The 27,849-nt window shown below is 38.4% G+C and overlaps 1 protein-coding gene across 3 annotated transcripts in view; it reads left to right on the top strand.

The window, feature by feature from the left end:
• Positions 1-27,849, top strand: part of LOC135639135 (metal tolerance protein 2-like) — an 80,090-nt gene that overhangs the window by 38,170 nt on the left and 14,071 nt on the right. For all 3 annotated transcript variants that reach the window (XM_065152914.1, XM_065152916.1, XM_065152915.1), the window contains exons 3-5: positions 3,504-3,601; positions 3,862-4,013; positions 12,902-13,017. In XM_065152914.1, coding sequence (XP_065008986.1) covers positions 3,504-3,601; positions 3,862-4,013; positions 12,902-13,017 — 366 coding nt within the window. The remainder of the gene's footprint in view (positions 1-3,503; positions 3,602-3,861; positions 4,014-12,901; positions 13,018-27,849) is intronic.

Genomic DNA, 27,849 nt, shown 5'->3' on the forward strand with positions numbered 1-27,849 from the left:
ATAATAGGACTCCTACTCAAGACTCCTACTCAATTACGACTCCTACTCAAGACTCCTAATAGGACTCCTACTTAAGACTCCTATTCCTTTACAATTTCTAATTCTTCTATAAGAAATAACCTCAAAACCCTAGCTAGCCTCTTTACCTCTTTAATAGGAGTCGGCTTAGGTAGGTTTTACATGAATGCCCCTCTCAATTAGGACTCTTCTAGTTAGAGTCCTAACACCGTCTTTGCCGTAGTGGAAGCACTGGTCTTTATCCTTTCTTGGGTCCTTGGCAACCTTTGGTTTGCCCGGTTTGCCCTTGTCCTTGCCCTTCGTAAGAGACTTCTCTATCTTTCTTTTATTTCTGGTTTCACTAGCATAGAGGATTGACTTTTCTTTCTTGATGGTGCTCTCAGCCAAGGTGTGTAGTACCGAGCGGTACGTACCGGTCCGACGGCATACTGGTACGTGGACCGCCCGGTACCGCTACAGCATTATACTGTAGCAATGCTACAGTGCTACAATAATAAAAAATAAAATAAAATTGTTCGGTACACTAGGGTGTACCGCTCGGTACGCCTTGGTGTACCGTTCGATACACTGATACTGTACCGTATCGAGCCCGGGTCGAAACGCCGGTACGGTACGGTACGGCGAACCTTGCTCTCAGCCTCCCTCAACATATTGAGGAGCTCAAGGAGTGTCACATCAAGTTTGTTCATGTTAAAATTCATAATGAATTGAGAAAAGGAGTCTGGTAGGGATTGAAACACAAGATCCACACACAGGTTATCCTCTAAGACCATTCCTAGACCTATGAATTTCTTTATCCACTTAATCATCTTAAGGACATGGTTCTGAATCGGTGTCTCCTCAGTCATCCTAGCACGAAAGAGACTCTTGGATATTTTATATCATTGAGTTCTTTCCTATTCCTCAAAAAATTTGCGAAGATGTAGGAGAATGGATCTAGCATCCATCTTTTCATGCTACCTCTATAACTCAGGAGTCATGGAGTCCAACATGTAATAGTGAGCAAGAGTGAAATCATCTATGTATTTTACGTAGTGAGCGATCTCATCCTCACTTGCGCCTTCCTTGAGCGTGGGTATCATTGTGTCAAGGACATACACGATTTTCTCCCCCGTGAGAACGATTCTTAGGTTGCGATGCCAATCCATGTAGTTTGGACCAGTGAGGCAGTTGACATCAAGTATGCCACGTAAGGGATTTGAAAGAGATATGTTTTGGACAAACAAAAGATATAGCAGAAATAAATAACATGCAGATTTTGCATAAAGATAAACAATCAAGATAAGGACTTCTATCTCAATCTACTCCCTCTATTTTTCTCGCAAAACACACAACACCCTCTGGTATGTGAATCGGAGACCTCCGGCGTATCTCTAGTGGGGATCGAGATCTAATCGGAAATGTTGGCTTGAGAAAGATGTGATAGTAAGTTTCATGGATTGAATGCTGTTAAAAATTATCACATCAATGCTAGAGAATGGGATTCTGATTATGTTTATTTTGAGAGCAAGAAATATTCTCTTCAGCAGGCTAGACTTTATGATAGCAGGCACTAGAAAGTAGCAACTAATAAAAGCCATGCATCAAAATAATTCAACAAAAGAGGAGGTAATAAGAGATAGAAGGATTAATTTGACTCAGTAGGGTTGCACACCCAACTTACTCATGCATGTTGAAAATCAGAATCCTTCAATTTTATTGCTAGCAGCAACCATCGTTTTTTAAGCTAAAATGTTTCTGCTTATCTTATAATCTTTCCATGATTGCTAATATATTGCTAAAATAAAAAGAGAAAAAGAAGACATGAAGGGAAAGTATATCATTGCTCATTTAACTTTAAAATTTAGCTAAGTAATATATTTTTGTGTAGTCCTTAAAATCTTTGATCCCAGACAAAGTGTCATTTTTCTTTGCTATGCTTGCATTGCTATCACCTTTGATCATGAAAATCATTTGTTGAAGTTCTTTTGGCAAGAATTTTACTGTGGGTCATTCTATCTTTTACTAGGAATTCTAATGGAACAATATCTTTAACAAGCGTTTCCTGTTGCCTTTTTTCTCATGGATTAGATGGTTCAGGTTTCACAAGTGCACCTGTTTCTTTTTTCAATTTTTGATATGCATCATCATGTATGACAAAACAACTAGTTCGTTAACCCCCAGATCGCATGAACTGACTTAACCTTGACCTGCACTTGGCTAATAAAATCACCATGGCCATGTCCCATCCGAGATGTGATCCCCAGAATTAACTTGCATCCAATTTTTGTATGCAAAACATCACAGCATCTGCTTTGCTCTCCATGATAACCATATCAGCATGTGAAGTAAACCCGAGATGCATCACATCTCATGCAATTTGCAGTGCCAACCCTCCAACATTGCTTTTTCTGCATCCCTAATTATAGATAAGAGAAGTGACTTTTAGCCTGATTTGAAACAGTAGTGTTTGGCCATTAAAAACAGGAATTCCCTGTTCTTGGTCAGTGCAGGAAAGAGAAAATTGAATCTTTTGTTCGTCGAAACTCACATGATTGATTGGATATTGAAGTGGGCTCAAAGATTATCCAGCCCAAGGTTTTAAATATCGATATTTTTCAGTCTAACAGCCAAATGGGACATGAACCAAGATATTTCACCTGGTCCAGACTACTATAGGTTGCATCGTCTGGTAAGCTCACCATACTGGACTTACTATGGTACATAGCCTGACACTGAATTATACTGGCATTGAACTTTTTGCCTGTACCTCTAATAATTTTTTAAAAAGTTTTTTTTAACAATTGTGAAATGTGAATGAGTCTTTGTTTTCCTTTGATTTTTGTTTCTTTTCTCTCATTCTCATGCTCTCTCCCTCTCTTTATTTTTCTTATATGCGCTTTCTTTCTCCCATCCACTGCCGTCTTCTCCTCTTCCCCATCACATTGCCACCATCATCTTTGTTCCTCTGTCTTGCGATTTGTAACTCATTTGGCCCACTGTGTCAGTACTGTCTCCTTGTTTCCTCCGTCTATCGCTACATATCTTCCTCAAAACATGATCAATTATTGTTTTCAGATCATGGCGATGCAGGTTCATGCTTTCACTGCTTAAGGAAGCATAGTGATTTATCAGAGAAGCTACTAGTACATACAACTATGCATGAGCCATGAGTGGAATCATCCTTTATGTTATTCTGTTTCATTCTCTATCTAAATATGATATCTGTGACTAGTTTTGGGTATCTAGAATGTTAACCTTGGCTATTTGGAGGAACTTTATGTTTTAAAATGAACTATATGGAGATGCATTGTGTGTCTATGTTATTTTGATCTTTGCTTAGCTAGCTAAGTAGCTATGTTTATTTGGTCTGGCAAATTTGCAGAAGTCAACACTGTTCTCAGTTTTCCAAACAAATACAAATTCTGCATAAAATTTAATTGTACATTTGTCTAAAACTTTCTTGTAAGTGTTGTTTTGAACTTTTCTTTATTCCTTTTTCCTAGGACATGGGAAGTTTGAGACTATGGGAACGCTTGGGATTTCTGGTATGCTTATGGTTACTGCAGGTGGGATTGGCTGGCATGCCATTGATGTTCTTCAGGTATCTGCTCTTTGCTGTCACAGTAGTGTCTGTCAGATCCGAATATATGATTTCATTTGCACCACTAAAAAGGAATTGACAAGTAAAACACTTTCACTAAAGCAGTGCTTCACAGAGACTAGCTTGTGTTGCTCTTAAATATTATTGAATTTATACACTAGGTGTTTTTATGTTTAGAAACAGAAATCATGTTCTTTTTTACCTTAAATTGACAATTATCATCCACATATTGCTCATACAGATTCCCTTATCAATTTCAGGGGCTTCTAATGTCAACCCCCGATATGACCTCTCTGTGTCTGAATCATGACCATCACATTCAAGGTAGTGGGGGCCATCATCATGGAGTAGACTTGGAGCATCCATTTTTAGCATTGAGTATGACAATCATATCAATATCTGTCAAAGAAGGGTATGTATGATATTATACATAATAGTTATTTAGACATAGATAGGAAGTCATAGCTACGTCAACAAATAACTGACTACTTGATTTGATAAATAGTAGTATTAGAGAATGTAATGACAGCAGGATAATAAAATAATAATCTCAGGTTTCAACTTTCAACTCATCAAACTTTAAGACATCTAGTTCCAAGGCAAGTCACCAAATTCTAAGTCTGAGCTATCAAGTCCCAAAGCAATATATCAAGTTCTAAAACCAAGTTATGAAGTTCCAACTGAGTTTCAAGGCACCATGTACTGAAGCGTTTTATAACAAGTGCCCTTGTAAATTGAGGTCATTAATTGGAGTTGTTGAGAGTTGAAGTACTTGATTAGGTAGGTGATGGTTGAATACTTGATGTACAAATCATCTATAAAAGAAAAAGGGGAGGGGAGCTTTGGGGGCAATCTTGAATTAATCATCTGACTTTTTGTAATTTAGCTTTTAGCTCTTAGTTGTTGCAAGAAAGGAAAGAGAGACTCTTTTCCCTTATCTCAACGACTCTCTCACCCTCTTCTCGTTGTTTGGTATCATTTAGTAAGTTGCTGAACCTTGCTACGCTCTTGGTCTACATTACTCTCTTATGGCAAATAGAAGGGTAAAGGGCAACACGAGAGGAATCATGGATAGACATGAAAGGGATAAAAAAGTTTATACTTTAAGAAGACAAGTTGAAGAGTTTACCATGCGCCTTGAACCTCAAGAAGTTTAAGCTATGATTATGCAAGTGATGAATAAAAAAAAAGGCCAATCCTTTTGCATCCTACAAAGCTATGAGAGAGTCCACCACAAAGAGATTTCTTTGTGTAAATGACAATATCAGAATCAATTTGTTAGGGTTCTATCATCTATGATCGACCTCGACTTGAAGAGTTTCTCAGTTGGCTTAGTGTTTTTGAGAATGGATACAAGTAGATACTCAATAATTGAATAGTACAATTGATTGCTATAAGACTTACGAGGTTATGGTTCAATTTGGTTGGACAAGGTGCAAAAGAATTGCTTTTGAAAAGGAAAACTTAAGATATCATCTTAGGAGAAGATGAAAACTCAACTATGTGAAAATTTCCTACCATCATATTTTGCTAAAACTCTATTTTCACAACTCAACAATCTTGAACAAGGATTCAAATCCATTTTCAACTATAGAATAATTCTAGAGGTTGATGGTCGAAATATAACTCAATAGATGGAGGAACAACTTGTGGCATGATATATTGGACGATTAAGAGTAATGATTTGTGACAAAGTGGAGATGGATCAGTTATGGTGGTTGTCTATGCTTATCAATTGGCATTGAATGTTGGAGCAAATTTAGGTAGAAATAGAGTAAAAGGGTGTGCTAATGTTTGTTTATGTTCCTCTTCTAAAGAAGAATCTTATTATAATATGCTAGTGCGTCAAAGGTTATTAGAACTATGAAAAGTACAATTAAGCAAACTCCTACTACTTGCATTGTATGGTAATTACATGAACAAGTGGGACATTACATGAATGAGTTGCCCTAAAAGACGAGCAGATCTATGAGTAAAGTTTATGGAAGAAGAAGATGGTAAGGAGTAAGTTGAAGATTTTGGAGAACCAAAATATGAAGAACTTGAAGAGGCTTCTAAAAAGATTGTACCAGATGAGAACCAAAATAGTAATTCATAGAGCATCTTGCCACTTCAAGAGAACATTTTGATGAAGAATAACTACAAAACAATGTTTCCAGTATGCATTGCAAGTCTAAAGGTAAGGTTTTCTCTCTTGTTATCGATAGTGCTAGTTATGAGAAAATTGTCTCACAAGACATGGTGAACAAGCTCAAGTTAAAGGAGTCACATCCTAAAACATATCTGATTTCATGGTTCAAGAAAGTCAATGAGCATTCCTTATGAAGTGATGGCTAAATTTGAACAATTCAAAGATATCCCACCTGAAGAACTCCTCGATGGTCTGCCTTCTCTAAGGGACATTTGACATCAAATTGACTTGATTCCAAGAGAAAACTTGCCCAACAAAGCTCACTATCTATCATGCCCCCCGAATTATCATATTCAAGAGGTGTGACCCTATCTTAAAACGACAATATTAAAATTTAAGAACAATCCAATCTAGGATCCAAACTAACATTTGAGGATACTGAGAAACATTCAATGTCAGTCACATCCATAATTCCATAATTCATAAAACTTGTGCAGTCTAAAATTATATACCACATCACTCGATGAATCATAAAATATGAAACCAACTCCCTAAGACAATAACTACCTCATAAATCCACAAGTGTGGGATTCTATATAAGCACAAAACCAATATTTACCACATGTTCATATCATTATACAAATTAAACTTGACATTCCAAAATCCTAAATACGAGAGGTCCTTTAAACTTTTACAGAACTCATAAGTTCAGATTTTCCATCAACATTTCATTAGATACTAAGTGTACTTAGACAATAAAAACATATCATCCACTAAGGATTTGCCCTAAAGTCTTATAACTTTCCACTGCCTCACCTCAATTTAAACATTTTAGCGAGCGACAAGTTATTCTGAAAAATTTACATAGTAACGGAGTGAGCATATAAAGCTCAGCAAGCGACTAACATATCCATGGCAAAAGAGGATAGTTTCAAACAAACAAGGTATCGAAATACAAGGCAGGGATACAAGAGTTCATAGATAGCCACTCATCGAATGCAGAATTATAATGTCATTTCATTCGAAGCATGTTTTGGTCATAACAAAGGAGTAAAGATTAATTGGAGCATATCATTAACATAAGGAGCATTTCGGAATATATCAATTGCATATGAAATGTTACAGAGTATATCAATAGTATATAAAACATTTCAGAGCATATCAATGGCTAAAGGAAATTGTTTCGGAGCATACCAACGGCATATGAAACATTTCGGAGCATATCAATAACAAATAAAACATTTCAGAACATATCAATGGCGTATAAAATATTTCAGAGTATATAAATGACATATGAAATATTTCGGAGTATATCAATGGCGTATGAAATGTTTCGAAACATATCAATAGCATATGAAACATTTCGGAGCATATCAATAACAAATGAAATATTTCGGAATATTTCAATGGCGTATGAAATGTTTTGGAGTATATTAATAGTATATGAAACATTTTGGAGCATATCAATGGCGTATGAAATGTTTCAGAACATATCAATAGCATATGAAACATTTTGGAGCATATTAATGGCGTATGAAATGTTTCGGAATATATCAATGGTATATGAAATATTTTGGAACATATCAATGACGTATTAAATGTTTCGGAGCATATCAATAAGAAATGAAACATTTCGGAGCATATCAATAATGTATGAAATGTTTTGGAACATATCAATGACATATGAAACAGTTCGGAGCATATCAATAACGTATGAAATGTTTCGGAACATATCAATGACATATGAAACATTTCGGAGCATATCAATGGCGTATGAAATGTTTCGAAGCATATCAATGACATATGAAATGTTTCGGAGCATATCAATGATGTATGAAATGTTTAGGAACATATCAATGACATATGAAACATTTTGGAGCATATCAATGATGTATGAAATGTTTCGGAACATATCAATGGCATATGAAATATTTTAGAGCATATCAATAGCGTATGAAATATTTTGGAGCATATCAATGACGTATAAAACATTTTGTTGCATATCAATGGCGTATGAAATGTTTCGGAACATATCAATGACATATGAAACATTTCGGAGCATATTAATAACAAATGAAATATTTTGGAACATATCAATGACGTATGAAATGTTTCGGAGCATATCAATGGTATATGAAACATTTCAGAGCATAACAAAGAACAAATACGAGACATAAGCTCAACGTCGCATTTTATGTTGCATACATTTCATTCTTATCCAAAGCACACATAGAAGCATATAACCAAAGCTCTAGATATCATATCAAACATATAGATGGTGAAGTGGGATCATAACATAATATAGTCTATCCATTTCTGAATGGCCACCAAACATAAGTCTCCTACGTTTGGGAGCTCCATCCACCCACGTCTAAGTGAAGTCATAGGGGGCCGACAGAGCATCACGGGCTCTAAGCATAACTCCCTTTACCATTTCTGGCAAAGGTTCACATTATCCCACAAACACCAGAGTACAAAAGGACATTATGAGCAATAAAATTGGCACATATCGAAAACACATGCAGAACAACGGAATACAAATGCCTATACAAAACATTGCGATACAAATATAAACTTCACATAATAGATTCAGGTATGCAAATAATTGAAGGACAAGAGTATATAGGAATTCAAAGCAATAATGTAAAGCTCAACTGAAGTAAGGATTTTAGCTAAAATCAATTTCCAAAGAGATGAAACAAGAGTAGGCAGAATCGACAAACGCTTGATTCTAGCAGAATTTTAGAGGCACGTTTCATGAACTATTTGAATCACCAATTATGCTCCAATTTGCACAAATTAGGTGTCATTCGAAAGGCGTATCAATTTAGTTTTAGATAAATCAAGTTTTGTATGAATTGGAGTTTCCAATAAGGAGGTATAAACAGTTTAGTAACTAAAGACCAAAGAACATTATCTCTGTTTTACAGAATTCATAGAGTTGATTAGAACAGATTTTCAATAGACATTTATGCTCCAAATCTTTCATATCAGATATCCATAGAAAGATTTATGAATCTAGTTTATGATAAATCATGTTTTGCATAAATCAAAGTTTCCAACAGAGAGTTATAAGTAAGAGAGTACTGAAAGGTCAAAACCAATAGTCTCTATTTTATAGATTTCATAAGGTCAATTGAAATAATAGTTTGGGTAGATAATTAAACTCCAAATTTGTCAGTCTTGGTAACAAAAGAAAGAGCTATGAGTCTATTTTCGGATGAATTTAGTTTTTCCTAAATCAAAGATCGGTGCAAAAAGTTATGCCTAGGACAATGTAGAAAGGTCAAATATAAAAAAATTTCAAATTCACAGTTTTATTCCTAAACGATAGAAATATCATGTACAAAGCCAAAATCTTCCAAAATTTTTAAAATTAAGATTACTGTGGGATAGGGTTAGAACACTTGCCTTAGAAAAATATGATTCCCAAATGTAGGGAATTGATGCAAAACCTCAAGCCAGAGTAAAGTTTCTTCTTCAATTAAATTCCTCTTCCCTTCTCTTCTCTTCTCAAGTCAACGCTAGTTGCAGCAAGTATCCCTCCTTTGTTAAATTTTCGTTTAATTTCTCCTCTAATTACTTAGGTTTGACTGACACAAGGATTGCAAGGTGGCAAGCATGCATGAAAGAAACTTATGTGTCATCCATAGAATAAACATAGGTGACACCATCCTTAGGTTAGCTAGTGACACATGTCCTTCATTTTTTCTAAAAAAAAAACTTAATATGAATCTTTCACAAATCATATCCAATTGCTAAGATTCATATTTAGGCCTCTATATTACAAATAAGCCCTTATAAAATTTTCAAAAATGAGAGATGTTACATAGATAAGTCCAAAAGGGTATGAGGACTTTGTGTATACATGAAAGAAACTTATGTGTCATCCATAGAACAAACATAGGTGGCACCATCCTTAAGTTAGCTAGTGACACATGTCCTCCATTTAAAAAAAAAAAAACCTTAATATGAATCTTTCATAAATCATATCCAATTGCTATGATTCACATTTAGGTCCCTACATTACAAATATGCCCTTATAAAATTTTCAAAAATGAGAGATGTTATACATACAAGTCCAAAAGGGCATGAGGACTTGAATGTTCATAGATTTATCGAACAAATGTCATGTGCAAGAAAGTTTAAACCCATGTGACTTTCCAACTCTATTCCTAAGAAGGATGGGATTTTGTGTATGTGTATAGATAGCCAAGCTATTAATCAAATCACCATCACGTATAGATTTTTTATTCTTAGAGTGGATAATATATTCGATGTGCTTTCTGCTGCACAAGTTTTCTCCAATGTCAATCTTAGAAGTGACTAATCAGGAGACAAATGGAATACAACTTTCAAGACTGAAGATTTATATGAATGGCTAATTATGTCATTTGGGCTTTTGAATGCTCCTAGCACCTTCGTGTGGTTAATACTTAAATTATTCATCCTTTAATTGAAAACTTTGATGTTGTTTATTTTAATGATCTTCTTGTTTATGGTCACAACAAACATAATTATGCTGAATGTATAAGAAGTATCTTAACAACCTTGAGCAAAAAATCTCTATACAAAGAAATGCTCCTTCATGACCTTTGGCCTTGCTAGGCTTTATTCTAACACTTGCAGGTATCTAAGTGGGTGCATAGAATATCAAGATTATCCAAATATGGTCCACACTGATCACTGATGTCTCCACAAGATGTCCAAAATTTTCACTGATTGACATCTTTTTATTGATGGCTCATTTGGATTTTAGTACTATTGTAATCTCTTTGACTGATTGCATGAAGGAAGACTTTTAGTGGACGCTTGAGGTGGAAAATAGTTTTCAACTACTGAAACAGTTAAAATTTCCATTATTCCCTTTGTATCATGAAATTTTAGTGAAATATTTGATAATTGTGTTGTTTGTCATTTGGGCATTGGTGAGTACATAGCTAAGAATCTCATTTGATTGCATTATTTAGTGAAAAGTTCAACAATAAAAAAATAATTATTCAACTTATGATATAGATTTTTATGTCATTGTTCAAGTACCTCAATATTGGAGGTCTTACTTAATTTATGGATAATTCATCTTAAAGATTCTAATCATGAAGCTCTTGAACATTATAAATTCTCGAGCAAATCTAAATCGGTGGTATGCACTATGCAAGATGGTAGTATTTTTTTTACAAGAGCACATATTTGTCTTGAAACATAAAAATGAAAATTGCAATCAAGTCGTTGATGAACTTGGTCACTGAGGTGCATTTTTTATCACTATGAGTGTACAGCTAGAACAATTTGCTACTATAAAAGTCATCTATTTCAATGATGAAGGTTTTGGAGAAACTTGGTAGCAATTCAAGAATTGTCATCACAAATACTATGTTATTTAAGATGGTTTTCTTTTTCAAGGATTTTATCTTTTAGTCCAAAATGGTCTATTGGTGAGTAGATTATCAGATAATTACACTTTGATAGGCTGGAAGGTCATTTTGGAAGAGATAAAATTGTTCTCATTAAAATAAATATTTTTGGCCTATAATTCCTTATGATGCTCATTATGTGAAGCGATGCCGGCCATGCCAAATTGGTAAAGAACAAGCTCAAATTCTTACTGTATATCCATTACCAATTCGTAATTCTCTATGAGAAGATATTGACATGTATTTTCAGTTGGATTGTCAAAAACCTAGAGGTAGAAATTCTATTTTTATTGTTTTGGAATGACACATTTCATTCATATGCAAAAGGACCATCGATGCATATTATATTTGTTCATCTTTATTTCAATGAGATGGTTAAACTTTATGAAAATTTTAAATATCACACTAGATAGAGACACCAAATTTCTTAGTTACTTTTAAAGAAGTTTATAGAAGAAAACTGAGACCAACTTATATTATAGTTGTGTTTACTATCCTCAAAGAGATTGTTAAACTAAAGTTGTTAATAGAACCTTATGAAATCTACTACGATCATTTTGCTACAAAAAATAGCAAACAATGGGATTCATGCTACCTAGAGCTGAATTTGCCAATAGTATTATTTATGGTCATATTCTATATAACTATCTAACGAATGGGTGATGTACCGCTCTTAATGGTACTATCTGAGTGGTATGTATCGGTCCACTAGCTAATCGGTATATAGACCTTCGTTTCGGACGACAAGTAGGAAAATAGTCAGGTTTCAGTTGGTATAGGTGATGTATCGACTGATGTGGTCGAAACTCGTTGAATCGACTGATACGGTCGAAATTCATTGTATCGGCTGATACTAGATAGTACTAGCCAGAAATTGATCAATATCGATCTAAGTCAAGTCAAATTGATCCTATTGGTCAAATTAACAATTGGAGCTTTAAATCCCCTTTCTCCCTCTTTCACTCTCTTACTCACTCTCATTTACTCTCCTATTCTCCCTCTCTTTCTCACTCTTTCTTGTATTCTTATTTATGATTGAAGTTATTGATTTGGATAAAAGAGGGATTGAAACTCAAGATCTAGTGGAATTTCTCTCCAATTTGAAGGTATTTTAATGCATATTTACAAAGATTTAACATGATTAAGATTTAAGATTATTCTCATGCGTTAGTCCCAAGGTATATAGTTTCGAATACCGAGCGGTACGTACCCGTCCGATAGTATACAAGTACGCAGACCACCTGCTACCGGGCAGAACGCTTAACATCGCCCCGTATCAGATGATACGAGGTTATATCGGGTAGTAACAATCGAAATTTCGATCGTTACCGCTCGGTAACAGTGCTCCAATGGTCAAATTGACCACCATCATCTAGCCTTTCCTTGCCATATAGCCTTGGAAAGTGGAATGTTAGTTGGTGCAATGTCACTGAATTTCTTGGGCCAAAGGAATAAGACAAATCTTTTGTTTATTAGTAATGTTTAGCTGTTGGTTTATGGTTGCATTTTCTTATTCATTACAGATGAGTAAAATAAGTAACTTTCAAGGAGTTTTTTTGCTTGAAAATCAGGATAATGTCTTGGTTGGATGTCTTCTTTTTTATTCTTTTCTTAAACCAATAACTGTGATGCAGTCTGTCAGAAATTGTTCTAGGTATATGAGAATATGATTTTCGTATTGTGATACACCTGTGGAAATTTGCTAAATATTCAGACATATTCTTACCACCAGTCTTTTTTTGTTGGCGACAATAGACTCTATTGGATAACTAAAAGAGCTGGGGAAAAGGAAGGAAGTGAACTGTTGAAGGCAAATGCATGGCACCACCGTTCTGATGCTGTATCATCTGTTGTTGCTCTTGTTGGGGTTGGTGAGAATCTTTTAACAATTTCATAATATTGAAATAGAATTAAGTTTTTCTGTCATTTCCTTGCTATAGTTCTTGATTATTGATCTTTGATCATTTTACTTTACAGATCATTCCAATGAACTCGAGTTTTACAATTAGCAGCCATCTTTGAAAAATATATGGTGACATACATCTCAGTTGTATAGATAAAAAAGGGTGGGCCATTGCACAAGTCTCCTGCTATTATAGGGTTTAGGGACAGTCAAATGGGCATGGTCTTACCTCCGTATCCGGTGAGACATTTTTCTATGAAGTGGTCCTTAGCTAGATTGACTCTTATTTTGCCTTTTAGACCGCAGGAAAGGTTGCTTTATGTCAGAAGGAAGTCAACCCGGTTTAGGGTTGTTGGGAAGAGGTTCAAAGTTGAATACAAAGATCAAATCCATGTTGAAGACAAATGGGCAGTGCTCTAAACATGTGGGGATGAAGTGGTCCAATTTAGATCATTATATATATCAAGCAAATGTGGGGTTAAGACTGAGGTGGATCTAAGAAAGTCGATTAGTGCTGAGCTGGTTAAGGGGTGTCTCATGCAACACTTGTAGGATGCTTCTTGAATATGTATACCTCCATGAATTATATGATTTCTTAAAGTTATTGAAAATACAATATACTTTAGGATACCTAGGAGATATTTCTTTTGGATCTCCGTTTGGATGTTGACTTTTGTTTTCATCATTTGTTTTTAACATCTACACACTTATTAAATGAGATTAGATAAGTTGTTGATATATTGTTTACAGTGATTTCAATAGGTGCTCAAGCGCTCGCCTAAGCGCTCGGGCGAGGCGAGGCGAGGCCCAAGCACCTCGCTTCATGTCCAAGCACCTCGCTTCAACGAGGCGCTGCCTAGGCGCTCGCCCGAGCCCAGGCGTCGAGCGCCCGAGTTAAACCAGACGACCGAACCAGTGTTTTACATCTGGTTCAGTCTCCGGTGCTTTAGTTGGTTCAATCGAACCAACTAAATCACCGATAAGCTCTCTCTCACGATTTCCCCAACTTCCCCAACCCTAACACTCGCGATTTTGCCGTCGAGATTTCTTCTCCGCTGTCATTGCTCTCTGCTGCCGCTGCCACTATCGCTACTCGCCGTTGCCACAATCTCTGCTCGCCTACTTCTCGCTGCTGCCACAATCGTCGCTCATCGCTATTGTCGTCACTCTCCACTCGCAACTCCCGCTCCCGCTCGCACTCCCACTCCCACTCCCACTCCCGCTGCCGCTTGCAACTCTCGCTCCCACTCCCGCTACCGCTGTTGTTGCCTCAGCAGCCTCGGTCTTCTCACACTCTTCTCACTATACTGTTAACAGTATATTAACAGTATCCTGCTAACTGTATACTAATAATAGTTTTTTTATTTATTAGATTAATAATATATTATTTTGATTTTAATACTATTAATTTTTATTTATTTAAAATTATTGTTAGGTTTCAGAATAAATGACAAGTGTACAGAGCAACTCAATAGATTTGATGTAAAATTTTATTGTTTTGATTTTTGAGACTTTTTATTAATATGACATTGTGATTTTGTACTCGATTTTCTTAATTTAATAGCATATTTTTTATTTAAATAATTATATTAATTATATTATATATTTTTTATATTTTATCGTCTCGCTTCACTCGGGCGAGCGCCTCGGGCGTTTTTGGATCTTGGCGCCTTTTGGCGCCTAACGCTTTTTAAATCACTGATTGTTTATATTAAGCATTAGCAATAGTGAATTAAAGTAATTATCTCACCGCTTTCATGTTAATATTTATTTCTTATCTTCATAGATTTTGAAGTAAGATGTTACTAAATATTTTTCATAATGAATGGGTTAAAATGCCAGCTAATTACTTGTATTATTTATCATGGTACATAAATAAATACTCTAAGATCCTAACACTATAAATAAATAGCAAGCTTTGTCATATATTATATTATAATTTAGAAATATTTTTTATTCAGTTACGATTCATGTTTGTGAGATCTGACAGTTTTACGCTAGTGTCAGTGACCTAACACAACCTCTACCTTTTTTATCCAGGTTTAGGATCGATATTGGCGGTGTTGCTAGACTATCAACAATATATGCAAAAAGTTTATGTTGTTAAGATCAAGGTATGCAATACCATACCGTATCGGTGTTTCGAGGTTGGCTCGGTACGGTACGGTACCGGTGTACCGAGCGATACACTAGGGCGTACCGAGCGGTACACCCTGGTGTACCGAATAATTATATATATTTTCTTTATTACTGTAGTACTGTAGCAATACCGGGCGGTCCGCGTACCGGTATGCCGTCGGACCGATACATACCGCCCGTACCGGGCGGTACCATTCGATACTACATACCATGGTTAAGATAAGAATATTGAAATGGATATATAGTTACTAGGAAAGATAAGAAAAAAAATATTTTTATTTGTGAATAATTAGGTGTCGCTTTGATAGAGGATAAGATGAAAGAGAATCGTTTAAGATGTTATAGAAATGTGCTTAGGAGACTTATAGACGATAGAAGAGTTGAAATGATTAGTGTTATTGATACGAGGAGAGGTAGTGGAAAACCTAAAACGACTCTAATAGAAATTATAAATAAAGATTTAAATATTTTAAATTTAACTAAAAAAAAGCTTTTTATAGATTTAAATGGTAGCAAAAAATCCATGCAGTCGACCTAAATAGTTGGGACTTACGACTTTATTGTTGTTGTAAAGATATATTTTTTTATTATCGTATTTGAGTCACATGTATTCTATGTTTTTAAATATGAAGTATCAATGTATCTGTTGTTGAACTTTGATTTTGATAATGATCTACACAATTGATGATTCTATCACTTATGGTTTCAACTTTCAATTTAGGTCTATTCCAATTTCGTATATCACACTCATACCAGTCCGTCATCGGACTATCCGATTTCGTATACCACACCGATGTATTCTATTTTTTTGAATATGAAGTATCCATATATCTAATGTTGAACTTTGATTTTGATGATGATCTACACAATTGATGATTCTATCACTTATGGTTTCAACTTTCAATTTTGGTCTATTCTGATTTCGTATACCACACTCATACTAATCCGTCATCAGACTATCAAGTTTGACTTCTACTAGCATACCATCATAAGATATGCTGGTACATACCACTAGAAGGAGGGAGGAGGATGAACGAAGGAAGAAGAAGAGATGAAAAAGATGATAGGAGGAAGAGTACAGTGAGGTCATGAGATGCTCACCTAGGCACCCACTAGAAACAAGGTGAGGCTTGAGCACCCAATAAGTGAACTAGGAGAGTGACTTCAATCGGGCACGGCCTAGGTGTTGTGTTAGCTAAGCGCCCGCTTGATTTAAATCAACCTGGATCAAGTCAATTGTAAGTGATTTTGGTTCGATTGAACTAAAATGAAATAGTGTCAACACACTGATCCCTCCCTCCCTAAACCAGGACCCACCTGTGTAATACGCCCTAATCGTGTAGTAGGTCTTCTTCTCTAGTGACTGCAGCATTTTCCTTGGCGAACAACGATCATCTTCCTCTCCATCAACAAACTGTCATAAACTTAGCTGGTTTTGCCTAAGTCATGTGGCACCCTTACGTGTCCGTCTCTAAAGGGTTAGTCTCCCTGAAGCCTCTTATAGTCCCTTAAGGACCTGCAAGAGAGAAGACAGGTTAGAGGAAGCATTTAACTCAAGATCCTACAAGCAGTTATTTCAGCAAACACTTGATAGGCAATGCGAATTACAAACATAGACTTCGTAAGCTCTAAACGGTCACGTGACAAAGGGTCCAAGGTGGTTCGCTATAGGCTCTATGCTATGACTGCACACAACCTGCGTTTACAAGATTAAAACAGCCATAAAAGTCGATGAAAATAAGGTTGCCAAGCCTACTGCAAGCCCTCTACATGCTATCCAAAGTATGAACAAGATCGAAAGACACGGACATACATTAATATTATATCGAACACCCTGTTTATAGCTTTGTCTGTAACATTCTCCCCTACTTATTCCTTCGATGTCCTCATTGAAGCCTTTGCGGATGCTGCATCTCCTCACCTTTACTAAATCCATGGTTCGCATTATCGGTCCATACCAGTGTACCGACTAGCTATTGATACGATACGTACCGAGCTGTACCGAGCATACCAACACACGATACATTAGGGTGTACTGATGTACCGCTCATATTAGTATTTTGTTAGATCGATACGTACCACCCATACCGAGCGGTATGCTTTGGTACATCAAACCTTGGCTTAATTGCAATGTTCTGCTCCAATTACAATGTGCCTCTTGGCTCCCATTTGCTCCCCATCGTTGTTATTGAGTAGTCGAAATTTGATCCGTTATACTGCTTCAACTTACCAATAACTTTGACTCTAGTGTGGGGTCGGTCGAGTTCTGATTTTTGTTGGTTCTTGCGGATCCTTCAGATGAAGGAAAAGACCTTCCTTGTTGTGCGCCAATCTTTTAAGTGTCTTATGCCACTTGAATTGGGTGGATGCTTGTTGGAGCTTTAACAAGCATCGCCTCACAAACTTTGAAGTTTTTTAGGTCTTCTACAAAATTTGCCTATCGATTTCTCATCTAGTTAGTTGTCTCCTCCAAGTAGATTCACATCACTTCAGTTTTTTATCAGCATTCTATTGGGAAATAAGGCAGACAATTTACTCTCAGTGGAACAGGTCACCATGGGTGAGGATTTGACAACTGTTGTCTTTCCACTAAGTTTCTTCGAAGAGTCTTTGAACATGTACAGAGCTCCTTTGCTAGATAAATAAGAGAACTTGGGCACTCAGTTTCGCCCATTCTCTTAAGAGTTGAGAAAGCAAAGTTTACTTGACTTTGTTTACCTCCTTGAGGGTTTTACTTAATGCATCAAGTTAGTTACTAACTTTTGCCTATTCTTTGCCTACACTTCTAAAGCACCTGAAATGTTTGCACTTCTTGCGTTGAGTTAGCTATTGCAATTCGCCTCCTCATTGCTATTGAACTTCTGAAATACAAAAAAGTTTTGTCCAAAAAAAAACAAAATTTTATCCCGACTTGAAGCAAGTCCTCAATAGTTTTGGTCACCTTTGGGATTATACCATCTTCTCCATCATTTTATCGCCTACTCCTCTGAGTAGAAAAGGTACAACACCATGTACGACCTACTTCGTTCTTTGGTCAAGCACCCATGTATCGATCCGAAGTCTCCTATTTTCGACTATTTTGATGAGAAGCTTGTCGACATTGGTCTTACAAAGTTTCTTGGCCTCTGCCCTTCAACCTTGTCTCTGTACTTAGAGTTTGCCTCTATATTCTCCACCTCCTTGGCCCCATTCATGACTATATGCTTCCCTCCATAAGAGCAAGGGATCGATCACTCCATGGAATTCCCGCATTTACGGTACCGTAGTGTTGCCATGCCTATGGCCCTACTATCCAATGCTTCGCATCTATGTCAATTTCTTCCCAATTGATAGATTCACCTCTATGTCACTATGACACTCCTTCGAGTCCCTCTCCATTATAACCAATGCTTGGTTTTGGGTAGCTAAGTCCTTCTGGACTCATCGTCGCTTTCTCGCCCCTTTCAACCACCTGCTTCAACACTTCTATGTACTCCAAGTAGTTCTCCTTGGTCGACGGAAAAATAAACAACTCCCACGTATAGCCTTTGCCATCATATTACAGGGCTCGAGCTAATTCTATTCTCCTTTGCATCCTTGGTAGCAACATTTGCTCACTCGATCTTGTCCTTTGACTTGTCGAGCTCCCTTAAGCTATGAGTTATGGAGCAGTCCGACTCTCGAGCCGCTCCGATCATACTTATATATGATCAAGTCCCCCTATGGGACTTATTGGTGCTTATACTCGGAATCCCCCTCGATGGTACACAGCCCTCATATGCTGATGATCAAAGCTTTCATCCAATGCAAAATTCGATGCATGCACGGAAGACCTGTCTCTGCGGTATAATGTCATTCACTCCTTGAATCCATAGCCCTTCTTGTTGCCCTGTTGTTCATCGAAGTGGAGCTCCTAGTAGCTTCTAATCATACCTTTGTATGATCAAGTCCCTCACAGGACTTCTCCTATATGTGTCGTATTGTCTCAAACTATTCCACTATGATCCATTGCATCACGTCGCCTCCCAATGACATCTCAATTACAACTTGATCTTTGTGGGATGAACTCGGACCGCGATCTCTCCATGTGTGGCCTTTGCCAACACATCGCAGGGCCTTCGCCACCTCGATTATGTTCGCTCCTTTGCCAATCGACCTTTATCCACCCGCTCTTGGGTCACATGCGGACAAAGCGTAGCTCTAGGATAGTCCGTTGTTTAGCAGCTCCCAAAGTCCATCAACTTCGTTGAAATTGGTGCACCATTATCTAAATCTTAGGCCCCTGCCCCTAGCACAATCTCCACTACGCACAACTTTGTGGCAACTCGAATGGCAACACTACAGTATATTATTCAAGAGTACTCATAGTGATTTCAATAGGCGCTCGGGCGCTCGGGCGAGGCGAGGCGAGGCCCGAGCGCCTCGCTTCAAAGAGGCGTCGCTTGGGCACTTGCTCGAGCCCAACCGCTTCGGGCGAGTGCCTGGGTTAAACCATGCGATCGAACCAGCGTTTTAGGTTTGGTTCGGTCTCCGGTGCTTTAGTTGGTTCAATCGAACCAACTAAAGCACCGATATCAGCGCGACTTCCCCAACCCTAACCCTGCTCGTCGTTCACGCTACCTCTCCTGCTGTCACCGCTCCCGCTGCTGCTGCTGCCATTGTCACCGCTCGCCGCTCTCGCTGCCGCCCATGTAGTTTTTCAAGTGTTTGTCATTTTATGGTTCTTGCTCTGATACCATTTGTTATTGATGCAGTTAGTTTTGCCTAAGTCGTATCACACCCTTGTGATGTTTGCTTGCAAAGAGTTAGTTTCTTAGGATTTGCACCAAAAGAAAATTGGTTAGTGACAAGTGAACGTGGGGGAAAATTGTTGTCATTCGCTCTGCCAAAGCATAACTCATGATTATAAAAAAGCGAATAAAACACTTCATTAGCAATAGAAAATTAAGGATCTTAGGAAAGTAGAATGGGAGATATAGACATTTTTCTAATCCACTTGATGCCTTCCAACAAGTGGATCCACTAAACACTGTCGAGGCATCAACCATCCTAGAATACCAGCACCCCATACTTTGGGAGTTCTAGGATGTTGAAATGTGACATTTTATACTGGAGCTCCTCTCTAGAATTTTCATTGCGGGGCTATTTTTGCCCAGTTTTGTTTTTGTACATCTAGAGATCTATGAAACAATTAAAAAGGTATTTATACTAATGTAGATCGTAAAATTACAAACCAAAAGAGGTTGCGTAGCTAACCACATACCACATTACTTACAGCAGTACACAAGAATAAATAGACAAAATAATAGACTGCTTGCATAGCCAAATCGTGGGCATTATGAGAGTGCTGCAGCTATTTGTGGCGGCATACTTGTGGTAGTCCGCTCCTCTCTTCTTTTCCTCACCTTCTTTTGGTACCATAGTATATAACTAGCATACTATGTTTCAGTATGCCAGTCCGTACAAGACATATATTGGTTTGGCCAACGATCGCCAGGAATTTTTTGTAAATTGTCAAAATAGTAGGCCTAACAATAATTTCATCAACATCGTTCAATTATAGGAAGGGTTCCATGTAGCCAACCACAAATTACTTGGGAACTATGTTTTCTCGTTGTTATATCCTAGTGCCCCTTTATGTTGCCTTGCTTTCAAAGATAAAGAGGGAGAAAGAATGCTTTTTTAATTTTGTAGTGATATCTTTAAAGTTGGTATATTAGTTTATTCGTGTTGTGATGATGGCAGTCACTATTGTGTGAGGGAAAGTAATGATTGTTTTAATAGGAAACTATGGTGCCAGTGGTTCTAGTTCTCTACTACCTTAATTGATTTTGGAGCAATATAGGTGGGATAAAGTAGGGAGGGGGAACTTGCCATGATGGTGGTGGTCAAGGTAATAGTCGTTGTGATAAGACCCTAAGGTCTTATTGTAAAAGAAAGAAGAGAAAAGGGAATGATTACTTCGAGGGGATCAGCCTCCTTGATCACTTCGAGGGGATCGGCCTCCTAGGGTTTGTCCATAGCTTGGAATAATATTTCATTGTCTGATTGATTGATTTCCGAAAAGAAAGTATTACATCACTATTTATAGAGTTCCACCTTGAGTCCACCAAGACTTGGACTCTTAATAGTAAATAAATATTAAATAAATCTTTATCCAACTCTAACTGAATTAAACATACTCAATAAACTTTATTCAAAAGCTTAGAACAAAGGGATCCTAACAATTCCTCCCTCTTCAAATCAGCCTTGTCCTCAATGCTAAGCAGCATCAAACTCGGGGAGCTTCTCTTTCAGCACTTCAGTCATAGGCTATCTGCAACGCATCACAACCCGTTGATCAAGTAAGTATGGTCTCCACTTTTTAATAGTGTAATAAATAAGTTTGTCTTTCAGTGTAATAATCATTGTAAGAAACTTCTAGCCCTATATAATCAATTTTATCTTTGAACATTTGCTATCATAAGTTAAAATCCATCCATCAACGATTTTTACTTTGAATCTGTCACAACCTTTAATGTAGTGGTCTAATCGGTCAACAGTCGCACTGTCCATAAAATTGTTAGTGCTATTGGTATCAATCAAAACTATAATATGCTGATGTTCTAGAGTTTCACCAACTTTCATAGTTTGCAGGTTAAATTAGTCGGTTAATGCATACATTGTATATATGGTAGGTCCAACATCTTCTATACCTTCATGATTGGAGTCCACATTCTTAGCTTCTGGTTCCTCTCTAATTGGCTCAATCATCAGAAGTTGCCCTTGTTTACATCGGTGCTCCATACTCCACTTTTTATCATAGTACAAACCCTTTGCTGATCTTTCCTTGAGTTCTTCTTGGGTTAGTCTTCGAGTGTCAGGGTTTTGGTTGGGAATAGATGGGGCAGGTGGCTTGCTAATCATTTGGTTGTTGTCACTTCTATTTTCATGATTTTCCCTGTTGATTTTTTCCTCATGTAAATATGCAAATGATATCGCAACGATCATAGTGCGGGGTTGATGAGCTTTAACTTCACACCGGATATCTGGATTAAGCCCTTCAATAAATGTACTCACCAGTTGTTCAAACTAATCTCTGGCTTGATTTGATAATCGTTCAAATATGTTTTGATATTATAACACTGTACATGTCTGACAAATTTTGACGCCTGTATTTCCAGATCTGTGCAACATAGAACTTGAGCCCCCATCTTGTTGAAATTTGTTGAGGCTCTCCAGTAGACTCTTTTTGAAATCATTAAGTGTTTCTTGCAGTCGATTCTCAATTCTGATTCTCAATGCTTCCATTTGTGCTTTCACTGTGTTATCGGTGGTCATTGCGTAACACTGCAAATCTGTAATCTCAACTCATATTTCTGGTGTCGGGACTCGGGCATTAATCACTGCCCTATTCGGTGCTACTGTTGTGACGTAGTCGATGGCAACACTGTGGGAATGAAGGGTTGCTGCGAGGATGCGGGGATGTAGCTCTGGTCGTTGCGTGGGAGGCAGCGATGCTTGTTACGGTGGCTGCGTGGAGGGCTCGCCGTTGCGGTGGCTGCGACGGCGCGGATGGAAGGCAGTGTTGCTTTGTCTCTGTCGCACTGCGGAAGGAGGCGCTGGTGACACCGAGGGATCGCGTACGGTTGAGGAAACGGCGGTGGCTACGGCGGTCGTGGTTGCCTTGTTTTGATTGCCACAAGGAGGGATGGTCTAGCGACTACAGCTACGACCCAAGGGAGCGATCGCCGAGCAGCCGGAGTTAAGGCTGCGGTGATGGCAACCGGCGGCTACGGCAGAGGATGCAGAGCAACGGAGAGGCAACGTTGAAGTGGCCGGGGTTGAGAAGAGGAATCGGTGCGTGCGTTGTTGGGGTTGAGGCAGGGCATTGCAAGAACTTGCTGCGTGCACTGCTAGAGGGCGGCTGTGACGGAACGAGGGTTTGGTCGTTGGCCGGGAGCAGCAGTGGCGGTGGTTGTTGGCCGGGAACTGCGGTGATCGGTGGTTGTGGTAGAAGATGCAAGGTTTCTCTATTTTGGTCGCCGCGAGGAGGGGAGGTTGAGCGGCTACAGTTGTGACCTAAGGGGAAGCGGGCGACGGTGGAGAAGGAGGCAACGAGGGTCATGGCTGGGAGGCGCTGGCCGGGAGCAGTGGCGGCGATGGTTGCTGGTCGGGAACTGCGGTGATCGGTGGCTGCAGCAGAAGATGCAAGGTTGCCTTGTTTTGGTCGCTGCGAGGAGGGGAGGTCGGGCAGCTACGGCTGCGACCCAAGGGGGGCGGGTGGCTGGCGATGGAGAAGGAGGCAGCGAGGGTCACGGCTGGAAGGTGGGCGGCGGTCATCGCTGGCCGGGGAGTTACGGTGGTGGAGAGGGGAAACATGGGTGCTATGTTTCTATCGTACCACAGTAGGAGCCATTGGCGATGTCGAAGGATCGCGAGCGGTTGAGGAGAAGGCTGGCAACGGTGGTGGCTCGGGTGGGAGAAGACGGGCAACGGTCGCCTCTGGCCGGGGAGCGAGGCTGCGGCGGGATGGGGTGTCGTCTCCTGGTAATGGTGGTTGCTCAGTTGGGAGGCGACAGGCGGCGGGGCTGCAGCAACAGAGGGTGTCGTTGTTTTGGTCGTCGCGAGAAGGGGAGGTCAAGCGGCTGCGGCTGTGACCCAAGGGGAGGCGGGCGGCGGTGGAGAAGGAAACAACGGTGGTGGCACGGTTGGGAGCAGCGTCACCAACGATCTGAGGGAGAAAGAGGAGACGGGAATTTAGATTGGATTGGGAGATGGAAGGGACGGGGCGGCGCCGCCGAGACCGCGGAAACGACTTCTTCTTCTTCTTCTTCTTCTTCTTCTTCTTCTTCTCTCTCTCTCTCTCTCTCTCTCTCTCTCTCTCTCTTTTTGAATGATAACTGCAGCGAGAACGCCGAGGATCGCTGCTCTGATACCAAATGATAAGACCCTAAGGTCTTATCGTAAAAGAAAGAAGAGAAAAGGGGATGATCACTTCGAGGGGATCGGCCTCCTTTGATCACTTTGAGGGAATCGGCCTCCTTGATCACTTTGAGGGGATTGGCCTCCTTGATCACTTCGAGGGGATCAGCCTCGATCACTTCGAGGGGATCGACCTCCTAGGATTTGTCCACAGCCTGGAATAATATCTCATTGTCTGATTGAATGATTTTCGAAAAGAAAGGGTTACATTACTATTTATAGAGTTTCACCTAGAGTCCACCAGGACTTAGACTCTTAATAATAAATAAATATTAAATAAACATTTATCTGACTCTAACTGAACTAAACAGACTCAATAAACTTTATTCAAAAGCTTAGAAAATAAAGAGATCCTAACACGTTAGTGGAGGAAGGATGGAATTGGAGGTTGCTGGACCTTGCCATTCAGATTTTAAACAAGTCTTTCATTATACCCGTAGTAAAAAAAAAGCTACGATGTCCACTGAAAGAGAGAGAGTACTTTACTGTGGATGGTGTTTATATGTTTTATGTTTTGTCTTGAGCACTATTGTCTAATACCTTCTATTCTAGATGGAATTTATATACATTGCTTTTACTCTTGCAATCCAATTATTTGTTGGTTTAGTGAACCTTTGATATTTTAGTCATGATGCTAGGATATATAGTTTGTTGACTTTGACTCTGGTGGAAAATATGCTGGAAAATTTCCATTCTAAATAAACCAATAACTGTTTGATATTTGCAGAACTAGCCTTTAGATGGTGAAACATTCCATGAAAACTAGGTGATCAGGTTCCAATGGCTCACAAACAAATAGGCTTTCATACGATGTCCATTAGGAAAAGAAGCACCAAACAAAAGAGTCAATCATCAAAGGCGAAGCTGTGAAGGGATATCTTGTAGTAGGCTTCTGTTTTTCGGTTAGTGGGCTTTCCTGGCTCCATCTACTCCAGCCCAATTACAAACCCAAAGAAAGAGTTCTTTGTTCATTCATAAAATTCAGAGCAGAGACATATGGGAACTCTAGTGTACGTGATCTATTAGTGGGTCTTGGGACTGCTCCCCGTCCTATGCCTCTTCAACATCTTTCTTTCACACCCGCTTTCGACCAAAGAATTCTTCCAACCTCTAGTCATGGTCACCGTATATTACTAAGAGTGAAGACTGTCGTACAGATTCTATCTTTTCATTGTGGCCAATTCAAAGCAGCGCTTTAAGCACTTGCACTTCCTATAATTTACTGATAGACAATGCAATACTTATTGAAATTTTTAGCAATTTTAGTTTGGTTAGTTCAGCACCTGTCACCAACCATGTTATCAGTTTTTGTGATTATTTTCACCAAGTCATAGCAGTCTTTATAAAGGACATTGTTCCTGCCATTGAATGGAAATTTTAGTTGTACTACTAACACAGCCACTTAAAATGTTTGGTTCTCTCTTCCATTAACTCTTCTTTATAGGTAACTGTACCCTTGACAATCTGAATCACTTCGTGGAGCACTGTTGTTTTCTTATCATGATTTACTCATTTCTTACAATATAATTAAAGAAATCAATCTTCTGGGTTAACAATTATGCTCAACATGTCCTGATATGGAGGCTTCAAGGTTTTAATTTATTCATGGACTTGCTAATATGGGCACTTACAGATTCAAGGTTTTCATTTGTTCTTTGATTTTCCAAACAAAGCAATGAGATTGTTACTTTACTTTTTTATTGAAAATAATAATAAAACCCATAATTGATTCGTCAGATTTACTTAGACAATCCATGCAAGATTTTATATCTGTTAGATATCTGACCAGTATGTACAGGTACAACATGTTTCTTGTGTTATTATGGATTGGAACCAACTGGACTGGTATAAGTGTTGGACTAGTTCTTTCCCCTTTTTAATTGCTATTTGATCTCAATTTGGGTTTTTTTATATATTTTCAAACATATTTGAAATTATACAATAAATAAAAAAGGAAAATTGTAATGTCTCAATTATTTAGGAATGACTCCATGGATCTTTTCCTGCTATTTAGCTCTACCTAACCCAACATCTCTAATTAAATTAAGGGCATTCAAGTCTTTTTTCTTAGAAAACAATACAGTTTTATTAGATTTTCCTCTATCATATCCCCACTAGTCGTAATTAAACTACTCTAACTGTCGCATTTAGAGGTCTTATGGAACACTATCTTGGATGATTTTTTCTCATTTTATTTTCTGTCATGTTACATCTAATTGTTTATGGATAAACACTTCCTATTTCTTTTCATTTCGAGTAACTCTGCACGTACATCTCAATGTTCTTATCTCAGCTACATTAACTTTTTATACATGTTTTTTAATTGTTCTACAGTCCAATCCATAAAGTATGTAATGCCTAACAATTGTCCAGTAAACATTTTTGTTAATCTAAGAGGCATCAAATGATCACCCAAAGCCTTCGATATCCCTCTCTACTTTAACTGTCCAATTTTTAAACTATGAATATCATCGATTTCTCCTTTCTATTAATTAATAATTTAATACACAAAACTTCTATACAAGAATGTTTAATCTATCCATCTTAAATCCATCTTAACTGCACCAATGGTCTTTCATGCAGTATGTGCATTTTGGGAAAGTATATCGACCTGGATGGTTTTCTACATTGAAATACAATAAGAAAATAAATATGGAGAAGTACTGAGCTATATGGTTCGGTATTGATCCTTTGTCAAAACATCAAATATCACATCTTTTAGTCTTATAAAATTACATTTCTTATGGTCAGTCTTATTCCTGCTTAATATAATACCTTTAACTTTTAAGGTTTATCTCTAGAATACATTAGTCTTAGTTATAACTTTATCAATAAATATAGTACCATAAGTTAACAACATAATAACATACATTATACGCAGTGATTTCAATAGGCGCTCGGGCGAAGCGAAGCGAGGCGAGGCGAGGCTTGAGCGCCTCGCTTCATTTCCAGGCAGCGCGCTTCATAGACACGTCACCTGAGCACTCGCCCGAGCCCAGGCGCCAGGCACTTCGGGTAAGCGTCTGGGTTAAACCAAGCGACCGAACCATCGTTTTAGGTCTGGTTCGGTCTCCGATGCTTTAGTTGGTTCAATCGAACCAACTAAAGCACCAATATCAGTGCGACTTCCCCAACCCTAACCTTGCTCGTCGTTCACGCTGCCGCTCCCATTGCTCGCTGTCGCTATCGTCGCTCGCCTCTCCTGCTCCCGCTGCTCGCCACTACCACTATCACTGCTCGCCGCTCCCACTGCTACCGTTGCCACTGTCTCTACTCGTCGCTCCCGCTCCTGCTGCTGCGACTATCGTCGCTTGCTGCTCCCGCTATCGCTGCTACCGCTGCCACTGTCGCTGCTCCAGCTCTCGCTCCCACTACTACTACTGCCGCTGTCGCTACCGTTACCGTTATCGCTCCCGCTTTTCTCAATCAACACCCTCGGTCTTCCCTTACACTCTTCTCTTCTTTTTTGATAGTATATTGTTAACTATATACTAGTAACAGTATTTGTATTTATTAGATTAATATTATAATATTTTGATTTTAATACTATTAATTTTTATTTATTTGAAATTATTGTTAGGTTTAAGGATAAATGGCAAGTGTATAGAGCAATTCAATAGATTCTCCAACGGCATCAAAAAAAGATCCTGCATGGAAGTATAATTATCTAAAGGATCCGAAAGATCATAATGCAGTGACTTGCATGTTTTGCGATAAG

Source organism: Musa acuminata, chromosome BXJ3-5 (assembly GCF_036884655.1).
Source record: "Musa acuminata AAA Group cultivar baxijiao chromosome BXJ3-5, Cavendish_Baxijiao_AAA, whole genome shotgun sequence".
Lineage (NCBI taxonomy): Eukaryota > Viridiplantae > Streptophyta > Magnoliopsida > Zingiberales > Musaceae > Musa > Musa acuminata.